The sequence below is a fragment of the Molossus molossus genome, unplaced genomic scaffold (genome assembly GCF_014108415.1).
Source record: "Molossus molossus isolate mMolMol1 unplaced genomic scaffold, mMolMol1.p scaffold_m16_p_10, whole genome shotgun sequence".
Taxonomy (NCBI): Eukaryota; Metazoa; Chordata; class Mammalia; order Chiroptera; family Molossidae; genus Molossus; species Molossus molossus.
This window is the reverse complement of record NW_023425345.1, coordinates 20,140,915-20,167,264: the sequence shown is the minus strand read 5'-3', so window position 1 is coordinate 20,167,264 and position 26,350 is coordinate 20,140,915. Positions and strand designations below refer to the sequence as shown.

The following is a 26,350-nucleotide window of genomic DNA, read 5'->3' as shown; positions in this document are numbered from 1 at the left end:
TGGCCCTCAGGCACGTGCTCTCTTGGAGGAGAGTTGGTGGACGCATTGGGGTCTGGGCACCTGTTCTACCCTCCTTCTTAAACTAGCCACTAGTCCTCGGTCAGGAAATCATCAGTCTTGAGAAACTTAGCCCTCCGAAGCTATGCCCTGTTTTCCAACTTTCTAACTGAGATTCGCTCAGTGACCGTCATGAAGCAGAGCTGGTGAAACACATGGTTTCTGTTCTCTAGGAGTTTACCCTCTCAGAGAGACCACAGTTGTTGTGGACAAATGCCCAGAAAATATGCAGACCAAAAAAAGATGTACCAAAGCCACATCGAGCCCCTGGAAAGCTAGGAAACCAGCCTCTCCACCACTGCTGCAAAGGAAAGTCTCCATCCCCCTCAACATCTGGGGAAGACATCTGCCCTTCCCAGGACATTGTTGTTCTGTTCTGGGTGGAACTGTATATAGCTTGTGGGCATGAGATGCCCATTTTTCATTTCTGGACATCTGCTCTACCATTTAGCCCTTTCGCTCTAGACCCAGAAGCCTTTGATACAGTGTAAGAGCAGCAAGAACTCAGGCATATGTTTGGACAGTGTGTTGGCATGTTCCCCACACATCGACTCCATCAGCTCCATAACAGATGAAACTAACACACGGCTGTTTGCCTCGAAGGCTAAATTTTCTGGTTTACGCTTGATGTATGTTTAATATGCCACAGTTCAGTGATGGTAATTGCATAGTAACTCATAAAGCTGTGGCCCAGTCACTTCCCTAAGTCTCCCTGTCATCCCGTGATGAAAATGATGGCAGTACAACCATCTCTCAGGTGCTCTCATTTCAGCTCAGACGGTCTGTGAACCTCTCCTCTCGTCAATGAAGCTAGTCACTGCTGATTCCACACACAAGTTTCTGTTTCAAAATATATTTTTCTCATTTCAGTTTCTAGTCTGCTAAAGGACACATTCCACGTAATTATGTAGTTACGTTCAGGGATGTAGGACAAAAAGTTCTTCCACCAAACCGCAGGTAGTGTATCTCCAAAGCTCTTTATAATTCTTTGGCTTGTAATTTGAGTTTGGTCACAGGAAGTCCCTATGGTTATGATTTGTGGATCTTCCACTTAGAACCTACTTTCAATCAATTAGACCCATCCAATTTGGCATTCAGCACCTGGCAATGTCTTTACGTGTGACCTAGTTGAAATAAGCAAGAAAATAAAAAGGAGTCTTTTATAGTCCCAAGGAAAATGACAGGTGCGCCTGGCCACGAGGAGGGAGCAGTGCACATTATTAAAATTAGACCCGCTGATCTTTGGCCCTTTGCTGGCGGCAGCACAACATACTCACTGTATAACACTGGAAAAGCTCTTCTAGAGAAATTTTTATTCAATACATTATGTGACAATACAGCTAGGATATATGTTCAGCTACCTAGAAAATGGAAACGAGGGACATCTGAGAAAGGAAGAGCCATTCTTGGGGGTTCCAGGTGGCCAAGGTGTTGCTGACGGCCATCGTACACGTCTACATGTGTGCTTGTGTTTCAAGTCCGCGGAGTAGGCTGAAAAGAGCGCCTCAGGAATATAATTTTCCTCCTCCTTGGGCCCAGTGGCTTTGGTTCAAAATGTCGCCTTTGTGTCCCTTCAGAGCCTGCCTCAAAGTTTTTCCCCAAGGGAAAGAAATATTAATTTTAGAGACCACACTTGCTTTTATATTTATATATATGCAAGTCTGAGGAATTAGGTAGGTGATCTTGACAGAGAAGAATATTTGAGGTAAAATATGTAAGATTTATACAGTTGTAAGATTGACCGTGTATAGTATTCATTATCTACTTCCAAGAGAAATTTTCTTACATTCTTCCAAAGAAAATTTTAAAATGTGAAAGACTAATTGATCTTTATTGTAGGTCAGGCAGTCCACTAAACTTTATCCCTCTCCTTGAGGGTTCACTATTCTCATTAGAGTCTGTGTGTGTGTGGCAAAAAGTACCACAACTATAATTTTTTTTTTTTTATCTTTACCTGAGGACGTTTTTCCATTTTTTTGTCCAGGTGGAGTGGGGGAGGGGAGAGAGGAAGAGAGAGAAAGAGAAACATTGACGTGAAAGGGACACATCAAGTGGCTGCCACCCGCATGACCAACCAGGGCCCGGGACAAACTGCAACTGAGGTACACGCCCTTAGCGGGAACCGAACCCGGGTCTCTCTGGACCGCAGGCCAACTCTCTGACCGCTGAGCCAAACCGGCCAGGGCCCACAACTACAATTTTGATGGCTTTGAGAATCACACAATTCAGCACACTTCTTTAATTAGAACATTGTTTCCAATCTTCAGTCATTTGTGAACCAACTTTTAAATTTTCCTCACATCTACATGAGTACCTATTTGCATATCAATTTCCTGTAAACCAATTCAAGTTTTACCCACATCCCTAACATTTCTGAAAGTGGAAAACGAATGCCATCCATTACCACAAACAGCAAATAACAATGGAAAGAAATGCAGTACAGCCTGCACTATCAACCAATGACATTGGCCTGAGAGCTGCTTTCTTCTTTTAAAGGAGGATGCCCAGCATGGGGGAGGTGTTAAGGACAGACCAGCAGCAGAGGGGTTTTCTCCTTGACTGCAGTCAGGGGGGCTGAGTGACAGCAGGAAAGGAAATCACTTTCCCAGGTGCTCTAATGAGATACAAGGCCAAGTGGAGAGACCTTCCAAAGGTGTCACATGCACTGCTGGTGGAATGTGTCCCTTGCTGGAAACACTGGTTTAGAGCAATATGAGTATTATCCTTTAATCCCGCAGGTCTCCAGGAGACTGGCACAGAGAGCAGGCGTGCCAAGAATCCTGCACAGAAGCCCTTTGGGACCTTGGATAAGCTCTCAGACTCTCCCTTTTTCCACCCCTAAATGTGACAGGTGTCCCAGATAGGGCCACTATGAAAGTCCAGCTCTGTGCAGGCCCCTTTGCTAGGCCTGGTTCAGAGACCCTGCAGATGCAAACACAAAGTCTTCCCAGGGAGGCAGTAAAACAAACCCAGGCACCAGGAGGACATGATAACAGATAAAACTGGCCTCAGACCATTCCCACTCATGCCACCCAGGCTCCTAGGCCTGACAGAGTTGTGGCAGGTGCTTTCCAGAGAGGAGCCAGGTGGTCTTAAATATTCCAGGCCCCAGAACAATGCCCATCAGCAGTGACTTCTGAGATGGCTCCAGGCATGGTGAGAGGCAAGACTGAATCTGATCTCAGGCCATTTATTACCTGAGTCCACTATTGGGGAGTTCCCTTATCCCTGTCCCCTCACACCATCTCCACCTTTCCTTCTTCCAGATGTGTTTGTGCAAAACATACTTTGAATTCAAACTGCATGGTTCCTCCAAAACATGCCACATGACATCCCAACTGCTCGCAATAACTATATCTCAAAGTAGGTCCAGTATTATTTGAAGCAGAATTGGAAATGGGCCTTGTATCATTCAGAAAGATGTGTGTGTGTGTGTGTGTGTGTGTGTGCACGCGCACGCACGCGCACGCTCACGTGCCTGTGGAAAGGTAAATGCAGATTCTCTCCTGGGCAAAGTCTGGGATGGACAAAGCAGATAGAGAAATACTTCAACTGGCAAAATGTCCCCCATCTCTATTCTTACTAAAAGTACAAGATCACATCCCAAAATAGATGGAATATAACCCTGGACACAGCCAGGAAGATTTTATAAACTTTCTGCTTGTTTTGGTAAATGTGATAAATATTACCTTTTAAGACATAAAACAGTCTCTCTTTAGAGCCATCACAGTCAGAGGAGGTCTGTGTTCTTCTCAAATGCAGTGGAGTCTGGCCATGAATCTGGAATTTAAGAAATACATTTGAACCTTGTCAAGTGTCAAGAAAAGGAACATACAGCTCAGAGGTTGATATGTTTCTTTTTGGTCCATCTTAGGGCTTGGTTCTGCCTTCTTTAATGAGGGTCATGGTGGCCACGAAGCCAAGGTCTGTGGATGATAAGCTGGGGCCCAGATTCCTGTGGCAGGGGGCCCCAGGTATGACAGACACTCCCCCATGGTCTTGGGGTGAGCCCTTGGGGCACAAGCAAAGGAAAGGCTCTGAGCCTTCCGGACAGAGTTTCCCAGACTTGTCATTAAAAAAGGGATGGAAAAATAGCAGATGAAAAGGATAAGGGGGTAACATCAAAGGAGTTATTTTAACGAGCGCGTACATCATACGGTCGGAATCATAATCTGAAGTTTTCCAAACGGCCCATCTGTATATTATACAACTTGCAGGATTCCTGTTAAATCCCGCTCTTGAGGGACTTTCTGCATTAATTTTTTATTGGATTTTTCTTCCCCTCATTGTTATTGACCTACCCCCAGTATATTGCATTGCTGACCATGAAGTTCTTCACAAAGCTCTTCCGCTGCCCCCTCCTTTGCCGTGTGGTCTTCTAGTTGGTCTTCTGTTCCTCTGACTGCTCCTTCCTTGCCCTTTGAAGGCTCCTTTCCCTCCATCCACCCCTGAACTGTTGATATTTTCCCCTCTGCTTCATCCACATGTGGTGCTCATTGTAGGTTTACAATTGATGTCTCCATGATGATTCTCAGAGCTTGAGCCCAAACTTAGACCTGTTATCAGAGCTCTAGACCCATATAAACAAGTTGCTTACTAGACATCGCTACTTAGTTGTCTCATGGCATCATCCACCTCAACAACTCCTCCCCTTCATCAAAACTGCCTCTTCTGTAGTGTTCCCTGTCTCAGCAAATGCTGTCACTCTTCACCACATGCCCAAAGACCATTCGATCCTCATTCTCCTTCTCTTCCCACATATAGTTCACCACCAGTTTCTTAACTCTGCCTCCTAAGCATGTCTCAATCTGTCTACATGTCCATTGCAATCACCTAGATTCTGCTTCCATAATCTGTTACTGAGCACTGCATAAAATGGCTTACAAGGCCTTTAATGCTATGAACTTGCCATATCTTTTGTCTTATCTTTTGTCACTTTCTTTCTCCTACTTTGTGCTCCAAACATTTGAACTCCTTTCAGCCCCTTCTATGAGCCATTCTCACATTTACCTTTGGCTGTTGAACAAATAATTCCCTGAGCCTACAACATACCTTAACCCCTCACACAACTCTCCCTCTTTCTCATGGTTTTTCTATCATCTCTCATCATTTAGTTGGTTTATACATCTCTTCCTCGGGGAAAACTTCCTCTGCTTTAGGTCAGGTTAGGTTTCTTTGTTATGTTCTCATAATTACTGAAACCTCTTCCTTCATAATACTCACTGCACATTGCTGGTAACACTTTTTTTGTGGTCACTTCCCCAGCTAGACCACCTCATTAAATACAACAGATGTCTTATAGGTCGCATTTATTTTTTCTTGTTCTCTCTCCATTCTTCTGTTTAAACTGGAATTGTTTGTTTGCTAAGCCTTCTATCAGCTATCAATCTGAGTTTGACTCAGCACCTGTTTTTTTTTCTGATGGATTATTTGTTTGCTGGATATTTTTTTTTTTTCTTGTTTTATATCTATGGTTGGTGAAATTCATCCTCCTGGAATATCATGAGAATGATGCAAAGAAGGGTATCTTCTAGGAAAACTTGCATGTGTGAAAATGTCTTTATTTTGCCTTTGCCCTGATGTATACTTTAGCTGGGTATAGAATTCTTTGCTAAAATCATTTACCTCCTTAATATTAATATATTCCCTAGAATTTTCTAGTGTTGAGGGCTGATGTTGAAAATTCTAATATCATTTTGGTTCAAAATAATTTTTAGAAAATCTATGTTTGTCCCTCTGGATCAGGAAACTTTTAGAATCCTTTTCATTATTTTTAGAGTACTGAAATCTCATAGTGATGTGCTTTTGTGGAGGTCCTTTTTTTTTTTTTAATCCTTATCCAAGGATATTTTTCTATTTATTTTCAGATAGAGTGGGAGGGAGAGAAAGGGAAAGAGAGAGAGAAACATCAACATGAGAGGGACACATCGACTGGTTGCCGACTGGTTGCCTCCTGCACAACCGCAACCAGGGATAGGGATGAACTAGACTTGAGGTATATGCCCTTGGCCAGAATCGAACCTGTGATTCATTGGTCCGCAGGCCGACATTCTACCACTGAGCCAAACCAGCCAGGGCTGGAGGTCCTTTTTAAAAAAACCATTACACTGAGTAGATCCTTCCAATCGGAAAATGCATATTTCTCACCTCTGGAACATTTTTAAATATTTCTTTTGTATTTTCTTCCCCATCATTTTCTAGGTCTTTCTGATTAAATGTTAGAGTTCCTAGACTGATCAATTTTCATATCTTTTCTATTGTCCATTTATTTGTCTTTTGTACTTTTTTCTTCAAGAGTTCATTGCTTTTTAAATTTCTATCATTGTATTGGGTTTATATAAGATCTAGAGTTTTCTTGGTTCATTTTCTCCTCCAAATAAATTTTTTATTTCTGCTGGTATTAAAAAGTGGTAGTCACTTGGGAAACATGGGCAGACAGACACATTAGGGCCTACTGCTCCTTAAACAGTGCATTGGCCAGTCACTACCGGCTGCCTTCGTGATCCCTGGTGCCTGCAATTCCTGAGCTTTTCTGAGATTTTTCAGCATGAGTTGCCTTGCTTTTCTGTGCTGTCTTTCACTATGGACACTTGGTATTCAACCACAACTGCTTCGCTAACTCCTTCATCCATGTTTGTCTTCCAAGATATTCATTACCTCTCTCATACACTACTGTACTCCTTACTATTTTCTTTAACCTTGTGGTTTTATACATTTTAAATTATTAACTGTCATTTTTTGATAGCATTTCAATAGATATGGATATATGCATGCATTCAGTTTTTCATGTCTAATTAAAACCACTAGTTATTTTTTACTAAAGATTTAGCCAAGTTTTCTGATACTGGTACCTGGAGGAAAAGTCTCAATTTGAGTTCTGATTCTAGACCTCCCATTCCACCTTCTCTTCCTCCCTCCATTATTTCCTTCTTTCTCTATCTTTTCATGTTTTTTTTCTTTATCCTCTTTTTCCTGAGTCACAGATAGGGTCTCATCTGGTCCACACTATTTGGCTCCAGAATCTTCAGGCTACATATGGATTTTTCTCAATTTCTTATTATCACAGAATTATTGCTTGATAATTTATTATGAAATATTTTATTTTACTGCTGCTTCTGTGGATCTCAACCCATTCTTTAACTCCTCCTTGGATGATGATGACGGTGCTGCTGCTGATAATAATAGGAATAATGATAAATATATTTAGTGAGCTCTTAGCATGTACCAAGCTCTAAGTGAAGCATATTATATAAATGATCTCCTTTAACTAATCCTGTGTGCTAGTTAACATTTTCTCATTGATAAGAAACTAAAGCTTATGGAGTTTTAATAACTGGCCCAAGAAACTATGGGTGGTGAATTATGACACTGGGTTTTAAACAACTATTTTCTGACCTCAAAGATCGACCTTTACCCACTACAATATACTACATCTTCTTGATGGCAAATGATATTAGCAGACATTGATTAGAACATAATTTTGAATGATTAGATTTCCATGAACTGTTGGAAGCACTTTCTAATAATAGAAAGAGATGCCTAATGTTGACAGGAGTGTAGTCTGGAAATAGCTATATAGGGGTTGGATGATCTTGTGTGAGGAATGTGGAAGGAGGAGGTGGTTTCCTACATTTAGATGGAACATGGACTTCAAAATCCCTTTAAATTCTTCAAGTCTGTGACTCTGTGTGTTCTGCTGTTCTCCTCACAACTATCTCCTAGAAAATTTCTCATAGAATGGTTAGCAGAATTGGCAGCCTACTCCTTCACCTAATTTCCTTCTCTATATATTGTGTATCAATGGGAAATATGAAAAGACTATACCCTCAGGTATATTTTAACATTTAATATTAAAATAATAATAATAGCTACCATCTACTGAATGATTACCATGTCCCAATATTGTGCTAAAAATTGTATAAACATTCTTTCAATTAACCCTCATATCAACCCTGGAGGCTGGGCCATTATTGTCTTGTTATCATTCTAGACCAAAAAAGTCCTACATGGGATTGACTCAGTCTGCTTGAGCTGCCATAACAAAATACTGCAGATTGTGTAGCTTAAACAATAGACACTTATTTTCTCAGATTGCTGGAGGCTGGAAAGTTCAAGATTAAGTACTAGCAGATTTTTGTTTCTAGTGAGGGCCTTCTTCCTAGCTTGCATATGACCACCTCCTCACTGTGTCCTCAAATGGTAGAGACAGAGAGATCAGTGTCTCTTCCTTATCTCATAAGGCTACCCATCCTATTGGATTAGAACCCTACTTTTATTATCTCATTTAACCTTAAATACCTTCTGGAGGCCCTGTCTCTAAATACAGTCACATTAGGGGTTAGAACTTTGACATATAAATTGGTGGGGAGGGGATTGATTTCAACCCATAGTAGTGATAGACTGTGTTTAGCTTGCTTTAATGTTAATATGATCCTGAAAAATGTTTGAGTTTGGAGGAGAGCATCTTTCTACTATTTTCTGGACACCCTTTCTTCCCCATGAAGGGAGCAGATAGATTACCTATTAGGTGATAAGACTATCTCAGTATTTGGCAAGAAGGGCCAAGCCTCTTGTTGCATATTAAAAAGCAGGAAGACTTTAGTTTCTTTCCTGATCCTTTGTCGGAGGAGCCTTTCTTTACCCTGATAAAAGACCTCCCCAGGTTGTCTTTAAGAGAAAAGCAGTCTCCTTCATATCCCTCTATCTATCCTTGGATCAGAGATGACTTTAGTGTTAACACTCAGTTTGTTTCTTCTTTCTGTCTACAGAACTAACTCTGTCCTCCAGAGACTTTGGTGACTGGTCCATTTCTTTTCCAGGAAGCTAAAGAAACTATTTCGGAAGCTGAAAGATGAGACAGAACCTGGAGAAACTGACTCTGCCCATTCAAAGCACCCAGAGCAGTGGGAACTAGACTACAGCTTGGAACCATACACTGGACTGACTCCAGAGTACATGGAAATGAGTAAGAGCTCATGATCTTTCTTCTACTGGGTGTAGGTTCAGACACTGGGTCTGGGAGAAGAGTGAGGTGGGTGTTTGGGAAATGACTGGGGCAGCCACTGCACCTTCCTGGGCTTCCTGGTTACACAATGTTACCTCAGTACCATGTAAAAGTTGAGGAATATGGAGCAGAAAGAACCCTAGAATGAGGACCAGAAGCAAATCTTATCACCAAGTTGATACTAAGATGATACCCTCTTCTCCTTGGGCTTCCACTCATCTTGAAGTGAGAAGTTTGGTATCTCAGGTTTCTTCCCATGGCTTCTATCATTGATAAAGCTGAAAGGTAAATCGTGAAGTCTGAAAGTTAAGGATAGAGTGTCCATTAAGGAAAAGTAAACTAGTCCTATGACACTTGGGGCAAAGGTGTACACCTCTTTGACATGGAGACTATAGGAGAGTCCCCTACTCTGATCAGGTAGGGCTAGGTAAGATGTTAGTTTTTCTCTAGAAACTTGAGGATGTTTTATATAGGGGGTGAGAAGTAGATTTCTAGTTACTGAGTCTCTCTAGTTACTGGTTGTTCTTGAATAAGGCTTTAAAACAGAAGTGAATGTAGCACAGGCTGGTAAAACATGGTTGTTTTACATGTGATTCAGAAGCCATGAGTTTTCCATTATGAGAAGTGGCCCAACTTAGACCAGCTGCCTTCAAACTCTTGGCTACTTGTAAATAATTCTGATCTTTTATTGAGGTGGATATTTGAGAAGCTTCTTTTCAAGACTTGGAACTAATGAATTAAAAACATAGGACCAAGAGGTCAGACATATCATCTAAACATTTACTCAACTAGAGTGTTGGAGAAACTTCAATCAGATCCAACAGAATTGCTCAATGCTTAATATCATTGCATTTTCATAATGACCCCTGCCTCCTTTGGTTAATCACTTTAATAGAGGTCCACCAATGCCTCTCAAGGCATCAGGTACTTCACTTGTATTTCTAATGGATATTTATCCTCTTCTGTGTTGTAAAAATGTGTGTATACTTGTTAAGGGTAGAGAAAAAGACAGGGTCTACATTAGCTGACTCAAAAGTTCTGTTCTTGCTCTCGGCATGTAAACTTCCAGGCAAAGCCCGAGCTTTGTTTTCTAAATAAACTCACCAAAGAAACATTCATTGTGTCTGTTTCAGAAACAACAGGCTCAGAAAATATCAAGACCCAGTTTATGTAAACACATAACTCCCTTATGCTTTTCACCTTTAGCTAAGAGTTACCTCTAATCCCTCTTCAAGCAGATATTTACAGCGATGCTTACTTGTATTTCAGTTGCTATTCTATCTATGCCTGCCATCCTCTCAGAAAGAAATTGGCTGCCAGAGATTTGAGGCTTCTGTTTAGGAAAGGCTTACATGAGAAATCCTTGAGCCATGTCCCTCATCATCCATGTTCCAACTCCAATCTCCCACCCTCACTACCCAAGTATCTGTGTAGGCTTTACATGGCTGTCTGTACAGATAGCTGACTATTTCAAATCTTACTCTTTTGAGTGATTAAGAGCAGAAACCCTCGAGCCATATGCCCTGGGTTCAAATTCTGACTTTATCACCAGTTAGCTGGGCAGCTTTGGGTAAGTGGCCAATCTTTCTTTATGTCTCAGTTTGCTTTAACTATAAGAAAAAAAAGAAAGATAAAAATATCTACCTTATAGGATTGTTGTATTTAATGAATTAATACTGATGAAGTTCTTAGAAGAGTCTCTTGTACATATAAAATCTATGTTAAGTGTCAAGTGTTGTTTCTCTTAATGGCCCTGGGGCCCTCGGAAGGCAGAGTGTAGGGAAATATGCTCTACTTTGTAAGCCTTTGTATCACTGAATAGACAGCCACTCTCTGCTCAAACTTGGGTACTTACAAATTCATGAGAAGAGGAAAAAGCAAAAACTAGAAGACACGATGATTTCTGGAAGAAATGTACACCAAAATTATAAAGAGTGAAATTCATTCTATAGAGGAATCATTCATTATTTGCTTTTCTGTTTCAGCATTGCATTTGATACACACACTGATGGTATTTCTTGCAGAATCATGGTAATATTGCTCACATATCTGTTCTTCAGTAGACTCAGTCTATTAGATTCCAAAGATCAGTAACTAGGGACTAAGGTTTATTCATCTTCATATTCTCCAGAATCTTATACATTTTCTGGCACATAACAGGCAGATACTATATCTGATAAGCAAAAACAAAGATGAGTGAATTAATTAATTAATTAATTAATTATTAAGGGAACTTCATAATCAGAAGTAAATTTCTTATAACTTTAAGTAGCAAATGAAGGATCATTTTCAAAGCAAGTCTTGGTTGATGGTGGGTCAGTTATGTTCTGAAGAATTTTCTAGCTCTGGGTGGAAGGTTGGATTTGATCCCCAAATTCCCTTCTGGTTCTGAGAATTTGCATATCAATAATAAGAGTAAGGCAGAGCATTTTAAGGAAAATGTTTTTTTGGTTAGGGAAGGTTTAGGGAAAGACCTGGAATTAACAGAGAACCCTGAAGACCAGACAAGTTTGCAAGTCTGCATTGCACATCAGGGCACAGAGAATAGTTATAAAATCTTGGCTAGAGCTGGGACTATGAATGAACTCCATTTCTCTTGAGGAAATGGGCAGCAAATTAAAAAAAAGGGAAATAGTAAGACTAAGGAAGAAATGAGGACACACAGGTAGACTTATTTGTTTATTCATTCATTAATAATTTATTAAGTACCTAGAAGAACAAGTTTAGAGACCAGAACAGTTTCTTCAACAATTCAAGTTGATATTCAGTCAACAATCTAATTGATATTGATTCAGTTTTGTCTGGGGGAGGAAGCCTTGATCACATATGGGTTTTCCAAACTGGATTTCACAGAAAGTCACTCACAAATTCTGTAGGCCATTTTGCTATCAATCATTTTAGAGACATGAGTATTTTATTTCATATTTTATATAAGTACAAGGACAGTGGTTCTGAGTTAGATTCCTTTTATTCTTTTCATTTCTGGATTATCCTCTTCACCCTTTAAGGGAATATTTGCTTCCATGTACAATCAAGGGCAACAGAATAAATTTTAATAAGTGACAACTTCATCTAGCAGTGTCGGTAGGCTAAGTGTGGTTAGAGGTGAATTCTGGAGTCAAACCACCAGGCTTTGGATTCTAAATCTGCTGCAGCTAGTTACATGACTCTGAGCTTGATGTTTAAAGTCGGCCAGGTCCACCCAATGTCCTCATCTCAAAATGTCCTCATCTCAAAAATGGGTTTGATGGTAACAGCACCCACCTTATTAGGATGGTTCCGAGAAGTAAGTGATGTACATAAAGTCATTATAAAACAATGCTTGGTGCACATAGGCTCTCAGGGAATATTAGTCACCATTGTTATTGTCAGGAATCCAGTTTCTTTCTCTTTAATGTGGAAATGGACTAAATACAGTTTGGAGCCCCTGAATGTCATGCGCCCTGGAGGGTCTTCCCATCCCATTAGTGTGAGGTTGGGCAGTAATGTTTAAAGACTGGAGGTACCAGACTCCAAAGCAAATCTAACTCACCCTCAGAAGCCTGAGATGTAAACATTCCAAGATGTTTGTCCTTTCAGAGAATCTCAAGGCCTTAGGGCTCTACTTGACAAGTCTGGCATCTCAAATGTGCTCTTTTTCTCTTCTATTTGTCTAAAACCCACAAAGTTTTGTTCTTCTAGTCATCCAAAAAATAATCATACTGTCTTCTTGACTCAGGAATTCAATTATTCTCCTTAGAGTCTTCCTCCAGCTTCTTAAATGCAGCCCAAGCTCTGAGGCTCTTGGACCATTAATGTGGGCAATGAGATGAATTTCTTCTGTTGTTCCGAGTCATTAGAGGAAATCTCATTTTCCTCATACCTGGGTTTTAATCCTATCAAACTGTAGTAGAAAGGGAAATGTGTTGATGATTACATATTTGCTTATTCATTTATTTGGAATAAAAGCTAGACAATTGTTCTGAAGGGCCAGGGGCTGTCAGTCTCCCATGCTCTCTGGGTATGTACCCCAAAACAGATAAGAATAAACCAGCTGATGGAGCTGCATGGGGGTTCAGGAGGAGCATTCATGACTTGGCATAGATCCTGTTGTCTTCTCTGAGACTCTTCTCTGACTCTGTATCAACTTTAGTTGGGGAGAGGCCCGCTCAGTATAATCCTGAGTATTTTTGGCTTATGGGTCCTTATCTCACTAACTTTGCCTCTACTAAGAATCTTGGATTCCCAATGAAGCCCTTGCAACTCCTCCTTGATCTACTGCAAATGCCTCCTAGCTTATCTCCCAGCTTCCTTTTTACTTCTCACTTCTAAAAATGGCTTTTCTACCCTGGCTAGTTTTGCTCAGTGGTTAGAGCATCGGCCCGTGGACCAAAGGGTCACCGGTTCAATTCCTGGTCAAGCACACATTCTTGGGTTGCACATTTGATCCCCAGCCCTGGTCATGGTTATGTGGGAAGCAACCAATCTATGTGTCTCTCTCACATCAATATTTCTCTCTTTCTAGTTCTCTCTTGCTTGCTCACTCTTGCTCTCTCTTTCTCTCTCCCTCCCTTCCACTCTATCTAAAAAACAAAACAAAACAAAACAAAAACAATGAAAAAATATTCTCAGGTGAGGATTGACAAAAAAATAAAAGTAAATAAATAAACATGGCTTTTCTATATTGCAATCCAGAGCATGTTATCTTTTTCTATTTAAAACCCTTCAATGTGTCTGGGCAGCAGCACTCCCCAGCACCCAGCCGTGGGACCTGGGGCTCTACAGAGGCCTGTGCAGTCCAGCAGTTCACAAGAGCAATGGGAAGCCAGAGCCCGAGAGAGACTGGTGCAATCCAACTGCTGCCCTTGGGACCTGCAGGGTGTGGGGGCACCAGAGAGGCCTGTGTGACCCAGCAGGGACTACGCAATTTAGTTACCCTTGGGACCTGTGGAGTGCTGAAGCACCAGAGAGGCCTGTGCTACCCAGCAGGGATTGTGCCATCAAGGTACGAGTGGGACCGGCAGAGTGCTGAAGCACCAGGGAGGCCTGTATGACCCAGCAGCCCATAACATAGGCATAGAGTCGGGTCCCCAAAGGGTCTGTGCGATTCAGTTACCCACGGGACCTGCAGGGTGCAGGGGCACCAGAAAGGCCTGTTCGACCCAGATGCACACAAGATAGGCATAAAGGAGGTGAAAATGGAGGCTGAGTGAATAGAAGCTACACAGATGATCTCCCAGGACCAAATGGGAATTACAACTAAAATAAAGACAAATCCTCAGAAAAAAGCAACAGAAAAGCAGCAGGACAGGACCATATAACCAGGAACACTGGTAGGATCTGCAGAGGTGTGAGAGGGTGGTGGGCTGGGAGCCCACAGATAGCCACAGTCTTAGCTGTGAGCAGCACCCTTGAGCCACAGTCTTAGCTGTGAGCAGCACCCTTGGGGAATAAAGACCGAGTACACTCCACAGAGCAGAGAGCCTGGACAGAGTGCTAAAATAGCCACAACCACTCACCTGGGTGCTACGGCAGAGGGAGGGCAGAATGGGCTGGAACTCTGTGGGGACAACCAGGACTTGGAGGGCACTCAGAGTTTTCGCTGAGTTGAGGCCATAAAGGATGGTGGCCAGTGTGCTCCTTCCCAGAGCTATGGGGAAAAGCAGCAGCCATCCCCTCAGAGATTCAACCTTTCCCAGGTGAGGCAAAGAAATAAAAATTGAGGCTCATTAACAACCAGCATCTATCCCACCCTCTGGAAATCCTCTTATGTAGAACACCGGGGCTACATTCCAAGGCACTGAGTAACTGAGACTATTAGCCTCCAGGAAAAAGCTAGAGGATAACTGAACCTTTCCTGGGCTTGCGAATCTATCCAGAAAAGTAAGACTTGCCAGTGGTGTTTAATGTGGGTCTGCCCAGGCCCATCCAAACCCAGTAGAGGGAGCCACAAACAGCAGAACACCAACACCCACAGGAAAATTTGGTAGGCTCCAAAATGCACTGAGATAGCCAAAATGGTGTAACAAAGAAACAAATCCCAAATGAAAGAACAAGAGAACTCTATCAAAGATGAGATAAATGAAATGCAGTTCAGCACATTATCAGAGGTAGAGTTCAGAGCCATGATCTTGAGGAAGCTCAACAGCATGAGTAAGGACATCAGCACAATGAGTAAAGATATAGAAACATTGAAAACCAACCAAGTGGAAATGAAGAATGACATAGCAGAAATTAAGAACACCTTGGAAGGACTAACCAGCAGAGTAGAGGAAGCTGAGGACTGGATCAGTGAATTAGAAGACAGGGTAGAAAAAAATCAACTAATCCGAAAACCAAAGGAAAAAACAATTGAAAAACAGTAAGATAGCTTAAGAAAACTGTGGGACAACTGAAAATGTAATAACATTCACATCATAGGAGTCCCCAAAGAGGAAGAAAATGGGCAAGGGTTAGAGAATATATTTGAATAAATAGTGACAGAAAATTTTTCTAACTTGGTGAAGGAAGAAGGCATTCAAGTTCATGAAGCACAGAGAGCCCCAAGTAAGAAGAACCAAAACAGGCCAACACCAAGACACATAGTAATTAAAATGCCAAAAATTAAAGACAAAGAGAGAATCCTAAAGGCAGTAAGAGATAAGCAACAAGTTACCTACAAAGGAACCCCCATAAGGCTATCAGCAGACTTCTCAACAGAAAAGCTATAGGCCAGAAGGGAGTGGAATGAAGTAATCAAGGTAATAAAAAACAAGGATCTGAATCCAAGACTACTCTATCCAGCAAGGCTACCATTCAAAATACAAGGTCAAATAAAGAGTTTCCCAGACAAAAAAAAAAAAAAAGGCTAAGGGAATATATTAACACCAAACCAGCACTGTAAGATATGCTAAAAGGACTGCTGTAATTAGTAGAAGAAATAGGAAGAAAAATATAACCACACTAAACAAAAATGGCAATAAATAAGTATATATCAATAATAACCTTAAATGTGAATGGTTTGAATGCTCCAATAAAAACACAGAGTAGCTGACTGGATAAGAAAGCATGACTAACATATATGTTGTTTACAAGAGACCCACCTCACAACTAAAGACTCGCATAGGTTGAAAGTGAAGAGATGGAAAAAATCTTCCAAGAAACAAAAAGGAAATAAAAGCTGGGGTAGCAATACTCATATCTGATAAAGTAGATTTCAAAATAAAGGCCATAACTACAGACAAAGAAGGCCACTACATAATATTGAAAGGAACTATCCAACAGGAAGATATAACCTTGGTAAACATATATGCACCCAATATAGGAGCACTAACATATATTAAAAATCTTCTGGAGGACTTCAAAGGAGAAATCGACAGCAATACAATCATAGCAGGGGACTTCAACACACCACAGACATCACTGGATAGATCATCTAGACAAAAAATTAACAAGAAAACACAGTCTCTAAATGAAGCGCTAGATCAAATGGATTTAATAGATATCTACAGAGAATTACACCCTAAAACTGCAGAATTCACATTCTTCTCAAGTGCACATGGGACATTCTCAAAGACAGACCACATGTTAGGATACAAACTAAGTCTCTACAAGTTCAAGAAGATTCAAATCATATCAAGCATCTTCTCAGATCACAATGGCATGAACCTAGAAATCAATTGCACCAAGAACATGGAAAGACATTTGAAAACATGGAGGCTAAATCGCATGTTATTGAACAATGAATGGGTTACCATGGAGATCAAGAAAGAAATTAAAAACGTCCTGGAAACCAAGGAAAATGAATACACAACAACACAAAATCTATGGAACACAGCGAAAGCAGTTCTGAGAGGGAAGTTCATAGCACTACAGGTCTACTTCAAGAAGCAAGAAAAATTTCTAACAGACTATCTAACCTCACAACTTAAAGAACTAGAATGCAAACAGAAAAAAAAAAAAAAAAACAGAGCAAGTAGAACAAAGGAAATAGTAAAGATCAGAGCAGAAATAAATGACATGGAGACCAAAAAATAAAAAACAACAACAATTCAAAGGATCAATGAAACAAAGAGCTGGTTCTTTGAAAAGATAAACAAAATTGATGGACCCTTAGCTAGACTCACCAAGAAACAAAGAGAAAACCCAAAATCAGAATTGAAAGAGGAGAAATAATAACTGACATCACAGAAATACAAAGGATTGTTAACAAATATTATGAACAATTATACGGCAACAAATTCGACAATCTAAGCAAAATGGACAAATTTCTAGAAACACATAGTCTCCCAAAACTGAACCTGGAGAGATAGAAAACTTGAACAGACCAATAACAACAAAAGAAATTGAAGATGTAATCAAGACTCTCCCAGCAAAGAAAAGCCCAGGCCCAGACGGCTTCATGGGGGAATATTACCGAACATTCAAAGAAGAACTAATACTCATTCTTCTCAAACTATTTCAAAAAATTCAAGACAAAGGAAGGCTTCCAAACTCTTTTTATGAGGCCAGCATAATTCTAATTCCAAAACCAGAAAAAGACTCTACAAAGAAAGAAAACTAGGCCAATATTCCTGATGAACATAGATGCCAAAATCCTAAACAAAATACTAGCAAATCAAATCCAGCAATACACTAAAAAAATTATTCATCATGACCAAGTGGAATTCATCCCAGGGATGCAAGGCTGGTACAATATTCACAAATCAATAAATGTGATACACCACATAAACAAAATGAAAGATAAAAACCATATGATCATATCAATAGATGCTTAAAAAGGCATTTGACAAAATCCAGCACCCATTTCTGATAAAAAATGCTCAGCAATCTAGGAATAGAGGGATCATAATAAAGGCCATATATGAAAGACCTACAGCCAACACCATACTCAATGGGCAAAAACTAAAAGCATTTCCCTTAAGAACAGGAACAAGACAGGGATGTCCACTTTCGCCACTCTTATTTAACATAGTACTGGAAGTCTTAGCCACAGCAATCAGACAGGAAGAAAAAATAAAAGGGATCCAAATTGGAAAGGAAGAAGTGAAATTGTCATTATTCACAGATGACATGATACTATATGTAGAAAACCCCAAAGACTCCATCAAAAATTTACTAGACTTAATAAATGAATTTGGCAAGGCAGCAGACACAAAATTAACATCAAGAAATCGGCGGCATTCTTATGCACCAAGGATAAAGTCACAGAAAGAGAAATCAGAAAAATAATCCCATTTACCATCGCAGCAAAAAAATTAAGATACCTAGGAATAAACTTAACCAAAGAAATAAAGGACCTATTTGCAGAAAACTACAGGTCATTGAAAAAAAAATAGAGGAAGATATAAAAAAGTGGAAGCACATACCTTATACATGGATTGGAAGAATTAACATCATTAAAATGTCCATACTACCCAAAGCAATCTATAGATTCAATGCAATCCCCATCAAAATACCAATGACATATTTCACAGAACTAGAACAAATACTTCAAAAGTTCATATGGAACCAACAAAAACCCCAAATAACCACAGCAATCTTGAAAAAGAAGAACAAAGTTGGAGGGATCACATTACCAGATTTCAGGTTATACTACAAAGCCACTGTAATCAAAACAGTGGCTTTGTCTTGAAATGTAAACAACAACAGGCAGATAGATCAATGGAACAGAATAGAGAACCCAGAAATGGACCCAAGACAATATGCTCAATTAATATTTGACAAAGGTGGCAAGAACATACAGTGGAGTAAAGACAGCCTCTTTAATATATGGTATTGGGAAAATTGGACAGCTACATTCAAAAAATGAAACTGGACCATCAACTTACACCATACACAAGAATAAACTCAAAATGGATAAAAGACTTAAATGTGACTCATGAATCCATAAAAATCCTAGAAGAAAATGTAGGCAACAAAATTTCAGACATCATACGCAGCAGAATTTTCACTGATACATCACCTAAGGCAACAGAAATAAAGGAGAAAATGAACACATGGGACTACATCAAACTCAAAAGCTTCTGCACAGCAAAAGAAACAACCACCAAAATGGAAAGGCTCTCTATGGGAGAGCATAATTGCCAATGATACATCAGATAAGGGTTTAATTTCCAATATATAGAGAGTGCTCATACAGCTCAACAAAAGGAAGACAAAGAACCCAATTTAAAAATGGGCAGAGGAACTAAGTAGACACCTCTCCAGACAGGACATACAAATGACTAAGAGACATATGAAGAAATGCTCAACGTCACTAATCATCAGAGAGATGCAAATTAAAACAACAATGTCAGTACCTCACACCTGTCAGAATGGCTGCCATCAACAAATCATCAAACAACAAGTGTTGGCGAGGGTGTGGAGAAAAGGGGACTCTAGTACACAGCTGGTGGGAATGCAAACTGGTGCAGCCACTATGGAAAACAATATAGTGTTACCTCAAAAAATTTAAAATTGAACTGCCATTTGACCCAGTGATCCCACTTCTAGGAATATACCCTAAAAAAGCCTGAAACACCAATTAGAAAGAATATATGTACCCCCATGTTCATAGCAGCACTATTTACAATAGCCAAGATCTGGAAACAGCCCAATTGTCCATCAGTAGACGAATGGATAAAAAAGCAGTGGTACATATACACAATGGAACACTATGCAGCTGTAAGATCTCTTATCCTTTGAGACGACATGGAGGGACCTAGAGAGTATTATCCTAAGCAAAACAAGCCAAGCAGAGAAAGAAAAATATCACCTGATCTCACTTATTTGTGGAATATAATGAACAAACATAACAGTATGAGGAACGGGGTAGTCCCAGAGACGTGGAAGTAGGGTACAGACTGACAATCCCCAGAAGAGGGGGTGGGGGGGGCGATAAACCACAGAACTTATATGCATGTACGCATGAACAATGGACATGGGCAACAAAGCTGGGGACAGGGCAGGGAGGGTGGGGAGAGGGGTATCAGTGGGGGGGAAAGGAGAAACCTCTGTAACAAAAATAAATTAATTAATTAAATAAAAAAATAAATAATAAAAATAAAATAAAATAAAATCCTCAATGTTTCTGACTTCGTTTAAGATAAAATTCAAATCTCCTAGTGTAGCCTATAAGGGCATCCATGAGCTGGCTCCTGCTTTGTTGGCCCTTCATGTGCCGCATATTCGCATCTGGTTTTCTCATGTTACCAGGTCTGAATTTGCCTATCTGCCTGCAGCTGGTTCTGGCTGAGCTGTTGGGCTCAAACCTATCTCTTGGAAGCATTTTCTCTTCTCCCGTTCTCAGCTCCTCTCTTCTCTTACACTTGCTTTGGTATAGGAGAAAATGCCAGTGCTCTGGGGGCAGAGACTGAGCCTTGTTCCTCTCTACTCCCAACACTCAGCACAGTTCCTGGAACATAATAAGAGCTTAATAAAATATTTCTTGAATGAATGTCTCCAACTCCCCTTCCAGCAGGGAAATAGAGACCCCACTTGTCTTTATTCTATGATATTTGGGCCAGACTCCTTTTCACCGCGGACATATTTATATGTATTTTGAATATGCAGCAATTTTCATCTCCCAAGACCAAAGTAACCCTGTTTATTATCAGGGTTTCCCTCAAAGAAAAGCACTTCTGGTTTTAATTTGCTCCTTTGCCTTCAGGGATCAAGTCATTATCGGAAGTGGACAGAGTGGAATGCTCTCACTCAGACTTGGATTTAAGCTCAACTTCAATTTCAAGTTTTTCTCTTTGTACTGCCCCCTGCAAGCCATCCCTGAGGGTGTCAGTGTGTCAGGACCTGTGCCGGGCTCTGGGGACACGGAGGCAACAAATGGGCCTGGGCCCTGCAGGCCCTAAGGATTTAGGGACAGAGAGGAATGGGCAAACAGTCGCAAGAAAAGGTCTTGTTGTCACAGAAAAAATGCAGCTGACTGCTTCTTCAGAGAGGTTAGATCTCTGCAGCTTTGATTTGACCAAGCAGAGGTGTGTTACAGAGAACTGTTGCTCTCATGTGTGTTTGGCCTATGATTGCCCACTCACTGAACATCCTTGGGTTTTAGAAACTTCCTTCTGAGGCAGCACAAACTCAGGACTGGAAATGAGAGGCTCATTTCCCAGCTACCCTCTCAGGCTTGTCTGGGGACTTTAGACAAGGCCAGGAAGAGAGTCCATCTCAGGGAAGACAGTTCTCAGTTCCTGTGGCTATCTTCTGAGTTCTGTACTACACGTGTGGCACCACCATCCTCCAGGCCCCTCCAGTCTCCACACGGCCCCATCCACAGGTGGTCTTTCTCTAGGGATATGGCTGCTCCCGTGTGTAGTCTCTTTGCCTCCGATACTTGCTGCATTTCTACTATACCCTCAACACAGGCACTTGCTCAGAAACTTCCATTGTTCAGAAATGTCCAGAGTCCTGTGTCCTTAACAAGGCCCTCATGGGACACCTCCTCCCCAAAGTGCCTTCCCTTCTCTAACTTCACCCCTCTCCCCATGCTCAGTATTTCAGCCCCGCCCCCACAGTATTTCAGACAAGCTGCCTCCTAAGTCAGTGATGCCTGTGGGTCATTAATTTCCCGAGGGCAGCTCCTCCTATTGTAGGGCCTTACACAGCACCCACCATAGCATGGGCACTGGAACACGTTGGGTAAACCAGTGAAGGCGTGACTGAATAAACGAGGCTATCATTGCTCTAACATCCCCTTTCTCTTATCTAGTCTGAAACAGTCTCACTTATAGTAAAGCTGACATCAATTCTCATTTAATGGGCTGCTAATCCAGGGGGTGGATTATCAAGAATGGTGGTTATCCTTGTTTCTCTTTCTCTGCCTCCTCCTCCCTTCATGTCTCCCCCTCCCCCTCCTCCCCTTCACTTCTGCTGTCTCCCCTCCTCCATCCCAGGCCTATTATGAACTCCTTTGCAGTGAGGAAGCCAGGGAAATAAGAGAAGGCGTAATGTGAACCCATCCATGCTGCTCATAGGTAGCAGCTCTGGGAAATGGCTTGGTGGGAGAGAAGACTGAAGTTCACACATGTCAAAGCTTAGCTGGAGGCAATTGTTTCGGTGATCCCCATGGATAACTAAGACTTGGTGATAGTAATTATACCACTACTTCTGATTTCTCTGCACCCCTGTCTGCAAAGTAAGAGTCCCTTTTATGTTCGGATGATCATTGTAGGGCAGAGTAGGAGTAGTATCTCTCTTCCTATCTTCCCAGTGTGTCAGGCAAGACTCAGGTGCTAATTCAGCCCTGCCCAGTGTGACCTTGGGCATATCAAGTCATTTCTCTGGGTCTCACTTTACTCCTTGAACAATGCAGAGGTTGGAGGCACCAACCCCCACACAGTAAAAAATCTGCACATAATTTTGACTCCCCTAAAATTTTACCTCCTGCTGACTAAAAGTCTTCTGATAACATAAATAGTAGATTAACATATATTTCATATGTTATATGTATTATATACTGTAATTATATACAATACAGTAAGCTAGAGAGAAGAAAATATTATTAAGAAAGTCATCAGGAAGAGAAAATACATTTACTGCATTTATTGGTATCACTGAGTTAAAATAAACCTGTGCAGTTCAAATCGTGTTATTCAAGGGTCCAGTGTATAGGCAGTTGGACAAGATGTTGAGTTATTCCTTGCAGAGATGCAACCCACTGTTCTGTGGTCATAACCAATCATGTAGTGAGTCATAAGTAATTCACTACTACTACTAATATATTTTTAAAATACAAAGTAAAACAGTGTCAATATCACCCTCACTTTCTCACATTCCTAGATTATTTTTGAGCAAGAGAGGGTTTAAAACCTGGCTACACCAACAGGAGTGAGTGGTGTGTGCAATCCTTTTTCACTGAATGTCTTGATAAGAATAAATCAAGTAGTTTCCAACTACTGGACCAGGCGACCTCCACAGTCCTCTGGTGTATACCAGCTGGACAATGCTCCTGGAAGCCAAGAAGCCCAGCAGGTGACGTGAGTTGCCTAAGGTCACCCCAAAGGCTCATTAGTGGAACTGAATCTACAGACCATCCAGGACCTGTGGGAACACAGGCTTCAGTGAAGAGATGGGTGGAGTGAGGCTTTCTCTTCCTTCCCAACAACCTAGACCTCCCAATCCCAGAAAGGCCGTTGTCCTGGGTTTTGAACAAAAATGAGAGCAGTGAAACCGAAGCGGCCCACTCCCTCGGTGTGCCTGACATGGTGATCCCTGGCCCTGCTCTCAGCTGTCAGCTTCCTTCCTCGTGGTCCCAGGACCACCCATGCAGACAGGAAGTGTGCTGAGCCCACCTCGAGCCTGCCAGTTGTAATGGTGAGGCAGGTCATCAGCTGAGGGAGGCAGCAGGGAAAGATGTATTATATTTACATTTTCCAAACTGTGCTGGAACCAGGACACAGGGCCCAGCAGGCAAGGGGGAGGGGCCATAAGGTGAAGGGGAAGCTGAGAGTGAGGGTAAGGCTGGGAGTCAACCTGAGGAGGGGCATTGGGGGTAGGGAGCTACCTCTGGGCAGGATTCTTGGTGGGGATGGGCTGGCTCCAGACAAAGAGAAACCTGAGAGTGAGGGATTAAGCTGAAAAAAACCTGTGAGGGGAGCAGCAAGCTTTCGAGGGAATCTCCAATATCAAACCCTTTTCCTGAAGAGCTTACTAAGAAGGACTTCAAGGGGAGTTCCCCATCCCCCATCCTGAGGGGAGAAAAGAATGCTGGCCCAGGAGCAAGCCTTGACATTAATCATCACTGTCCCCAACCCCAAAATGGGGCTTCAAAACTGCTTTGCCACAGGCCCTTCACAGCCCAGTTGCGGAGTTTTTCTCGGGGCTGATGAGAGGAAATGCTTTGGTTGCTTTAAGAGCTGCGAGCGAAGTTGTCTGGACACTTGCAGCAGTTTGACTTTTACAGAGTGGAATTCAGCATAAAGACATAGCCTGCATTTAAGCCTATAAGAAGAGTTTAGTGGCAGGTTCTGAAAGAATCTCCTGATAGTTTGATCACCATTTTATCAGATGCGATCCTCAGTTCTCACCTGAACACCAATGGCCTAGTTTGTCCATGGTATTCACTAAATTGGGATGAAGCTTCTTGAGGGCAAGGTTTGTGTCTTATTTATTCACAACACTTAACCACAGGGCCTGGCCTACAGTAGGTGCTCAATAAATGTTTGATGGAGAAGAAAGACACAGAAAGAATGAAAAGGTCATCATTTAGTGAAGACCTTGAAGACGAAGTGTTTATCAGAGCTCGCTAAATACCCTGACCCTATTGATTCAACTGGGACAGTTTACCCCCTGCCTGCCTCCAGGGGCCAAGATTCCTTATTTTGAAGTGCCTGTAATCAGGAAATGCTATCCTCCTAAATCAGGGTAGTTCTCCTACAGCAACTCAAAATAGTAGACTTATTGTCTAGGTAGTTCTGGCATAATACCTCATGTAATAGTCAACTACTGCTATGATAATGCTTTATAACAAATACCTCCAAAGTCTCAGTGACTTATACATGAGACAGAAGATAAAGAGCAATGGAAAGACATAGCTCCAGACCCCAAATAAAATCCTTTCTACAAAATAAATGACCTGTACTTTTCAAAATTTCAAGGTCAAACATTTTTTAAAATGACAACTAATTACAGTGTGTGACTGTGGGTTGGTTTCTGTGACTGGAGAATGGGAAGTAATGGCAAAGAATATTTATTGGGACAACTGAGGAAATTCTAATATGAACAATGGATTAGATAATAATATTGTATCAATATTATAGTTCCTAATTTTCTTAATTATACTGTGGTAATGTAAGAGAATACAGTGATACCTCGGTTCTCGAACGCCTTGACTTTCGACCAAATCGGTATTCGACCAGGAGATTCGAGAAACTTTTGTCTTGGAATCCGAACAAATATTTGGAACTCGAACTTCCGAGATGAGCCGAGTTGAGCCGAATGGCATTCATTCGGCCCAGCGCGCCTTGCTCGCGTCATCAGTGTGAGTGCAGAGAGAGAGTCACGCTTTGTGGAGAGAGTCACGCTTTGTGGAGAGAGTCACACTTTACACTGAATTTAACCCTTAGACATACTGTACACTTTTATTTCTTGTTGAGACTTATGTTTTTCTACATATTATATACAAATTAGGCCAGTAAATAGGCATTTTCTGGGGCTTGGAACGAATTAATCCAGTTTCCATTATTTCCTATTGGGTTTCATTGTTTCGGTTCTCGAACAATTTGGTTCTCGACCGTCCTCCTGGAACGAATTATGTTCGAGAACCGAGGTATCACTGTATCATTATTCTTAGGAAATACACACTGATATACTTAGTGATAACATAGAACTTACTCTCAAATTGTTCAAAATGATTGTGTGTGTGTGTGCACGTGCACATGCCTACTATACCCCCACCCAAAGATCTTGGCTCTGAATACTTTCAGAGAAAAGGGGTATAAGGTCTCTTCTGTAGCTTCTTGCTGCTGAAGAGGGGTGAAGTTTTCCTTCAGAGCCAAGAGACCCTTGCTTTCTGTCAGACCCTTGCTTTCTGTGATGAAGCCTGGGCACAGAGGAGGTGTCTAGAGGTGGTATTTCCAGAGTATGAGCTGGACTTGTAACCTGATGGGGACAAACTGTTATGAAATTTAATGTTGCCCAGGATGGTTTGGCTCAGTAGTTAGAGCGTCGGCCTGAGGACCAAAGAGTTGTGGGTTTGATTCTGGTAAAGGGCATGTACCTCAGTTGCAGTTCAGTCCCTGGCCCTGGTCGGGGTCATGCGGGAGGCAACCAATTGATGTGTCTCTTTCACATCGATGTTGCGCTCTCTCTCTCTCTCTCTCTCTCCCTCCCTCCCTCTCACTCTATCTGAAAATCAATGAAAAAATATCCTTGGGTGAGGATTTTAAATAAATAAATAAATAAATAAATAAATAAATAAATAATTTAATGTTATTGTGGCAAAAGCTAGAACAACAAGAATTATAACAAATGGTCCAATAAAAGAAACAAAGTTTTAGTTCCAAGTCAAAGGATGGGAGAAAAATGAAACATTAGTTTGGAGGGTTGTAGTGAAATATTTGAGAAAGTTAGATAAATTCAGGATTGAGTAATTCACAGATGAAAAATAAAACTTTTGAAGACAATTGATTTCGAGTCTAATATTCACAATTGTGTATTATAGTCTATTAAAACACCGCCCCCCTCCAATCACCCTTATTTTTTTTAAAGAGCCAAATTATGGCCAATTTATTTACTGTATGAAGTCCAGTTTCAATTTGGCCTGATTATTTGCATGAATACAGTAAGAATAACAATTGATGATATAGGCTATTTAAATCTGCTTTGCTAGAATTCCAT

The 26,350-nt window shown here is 41.2% G+C and overlaps 1 protein-coding gene across 1 annotated transcript in view; it reads left to right on the top strand.

Annotated features, from left to right (window-relative positions):
- ANO2 (anoctamin 2) overlaps positions 1 to 26,350 on the top strand; it is a 331,163-nt gene that overhangs the window by 276,821 nt on the left and 27,992 nt on the right. Inside the window, exon 20 of the mRNA XM_036252877.1 lies at positions 8,877 to 9,022. Within this exon, the coding sequence (XP_036108770.1) occupies positions 8,877 to 9,022 (146 nt within the window). The remainder of the gene's footprint in view (positions 1 to 8,876; positions 9,023 to 26,350) is intronic.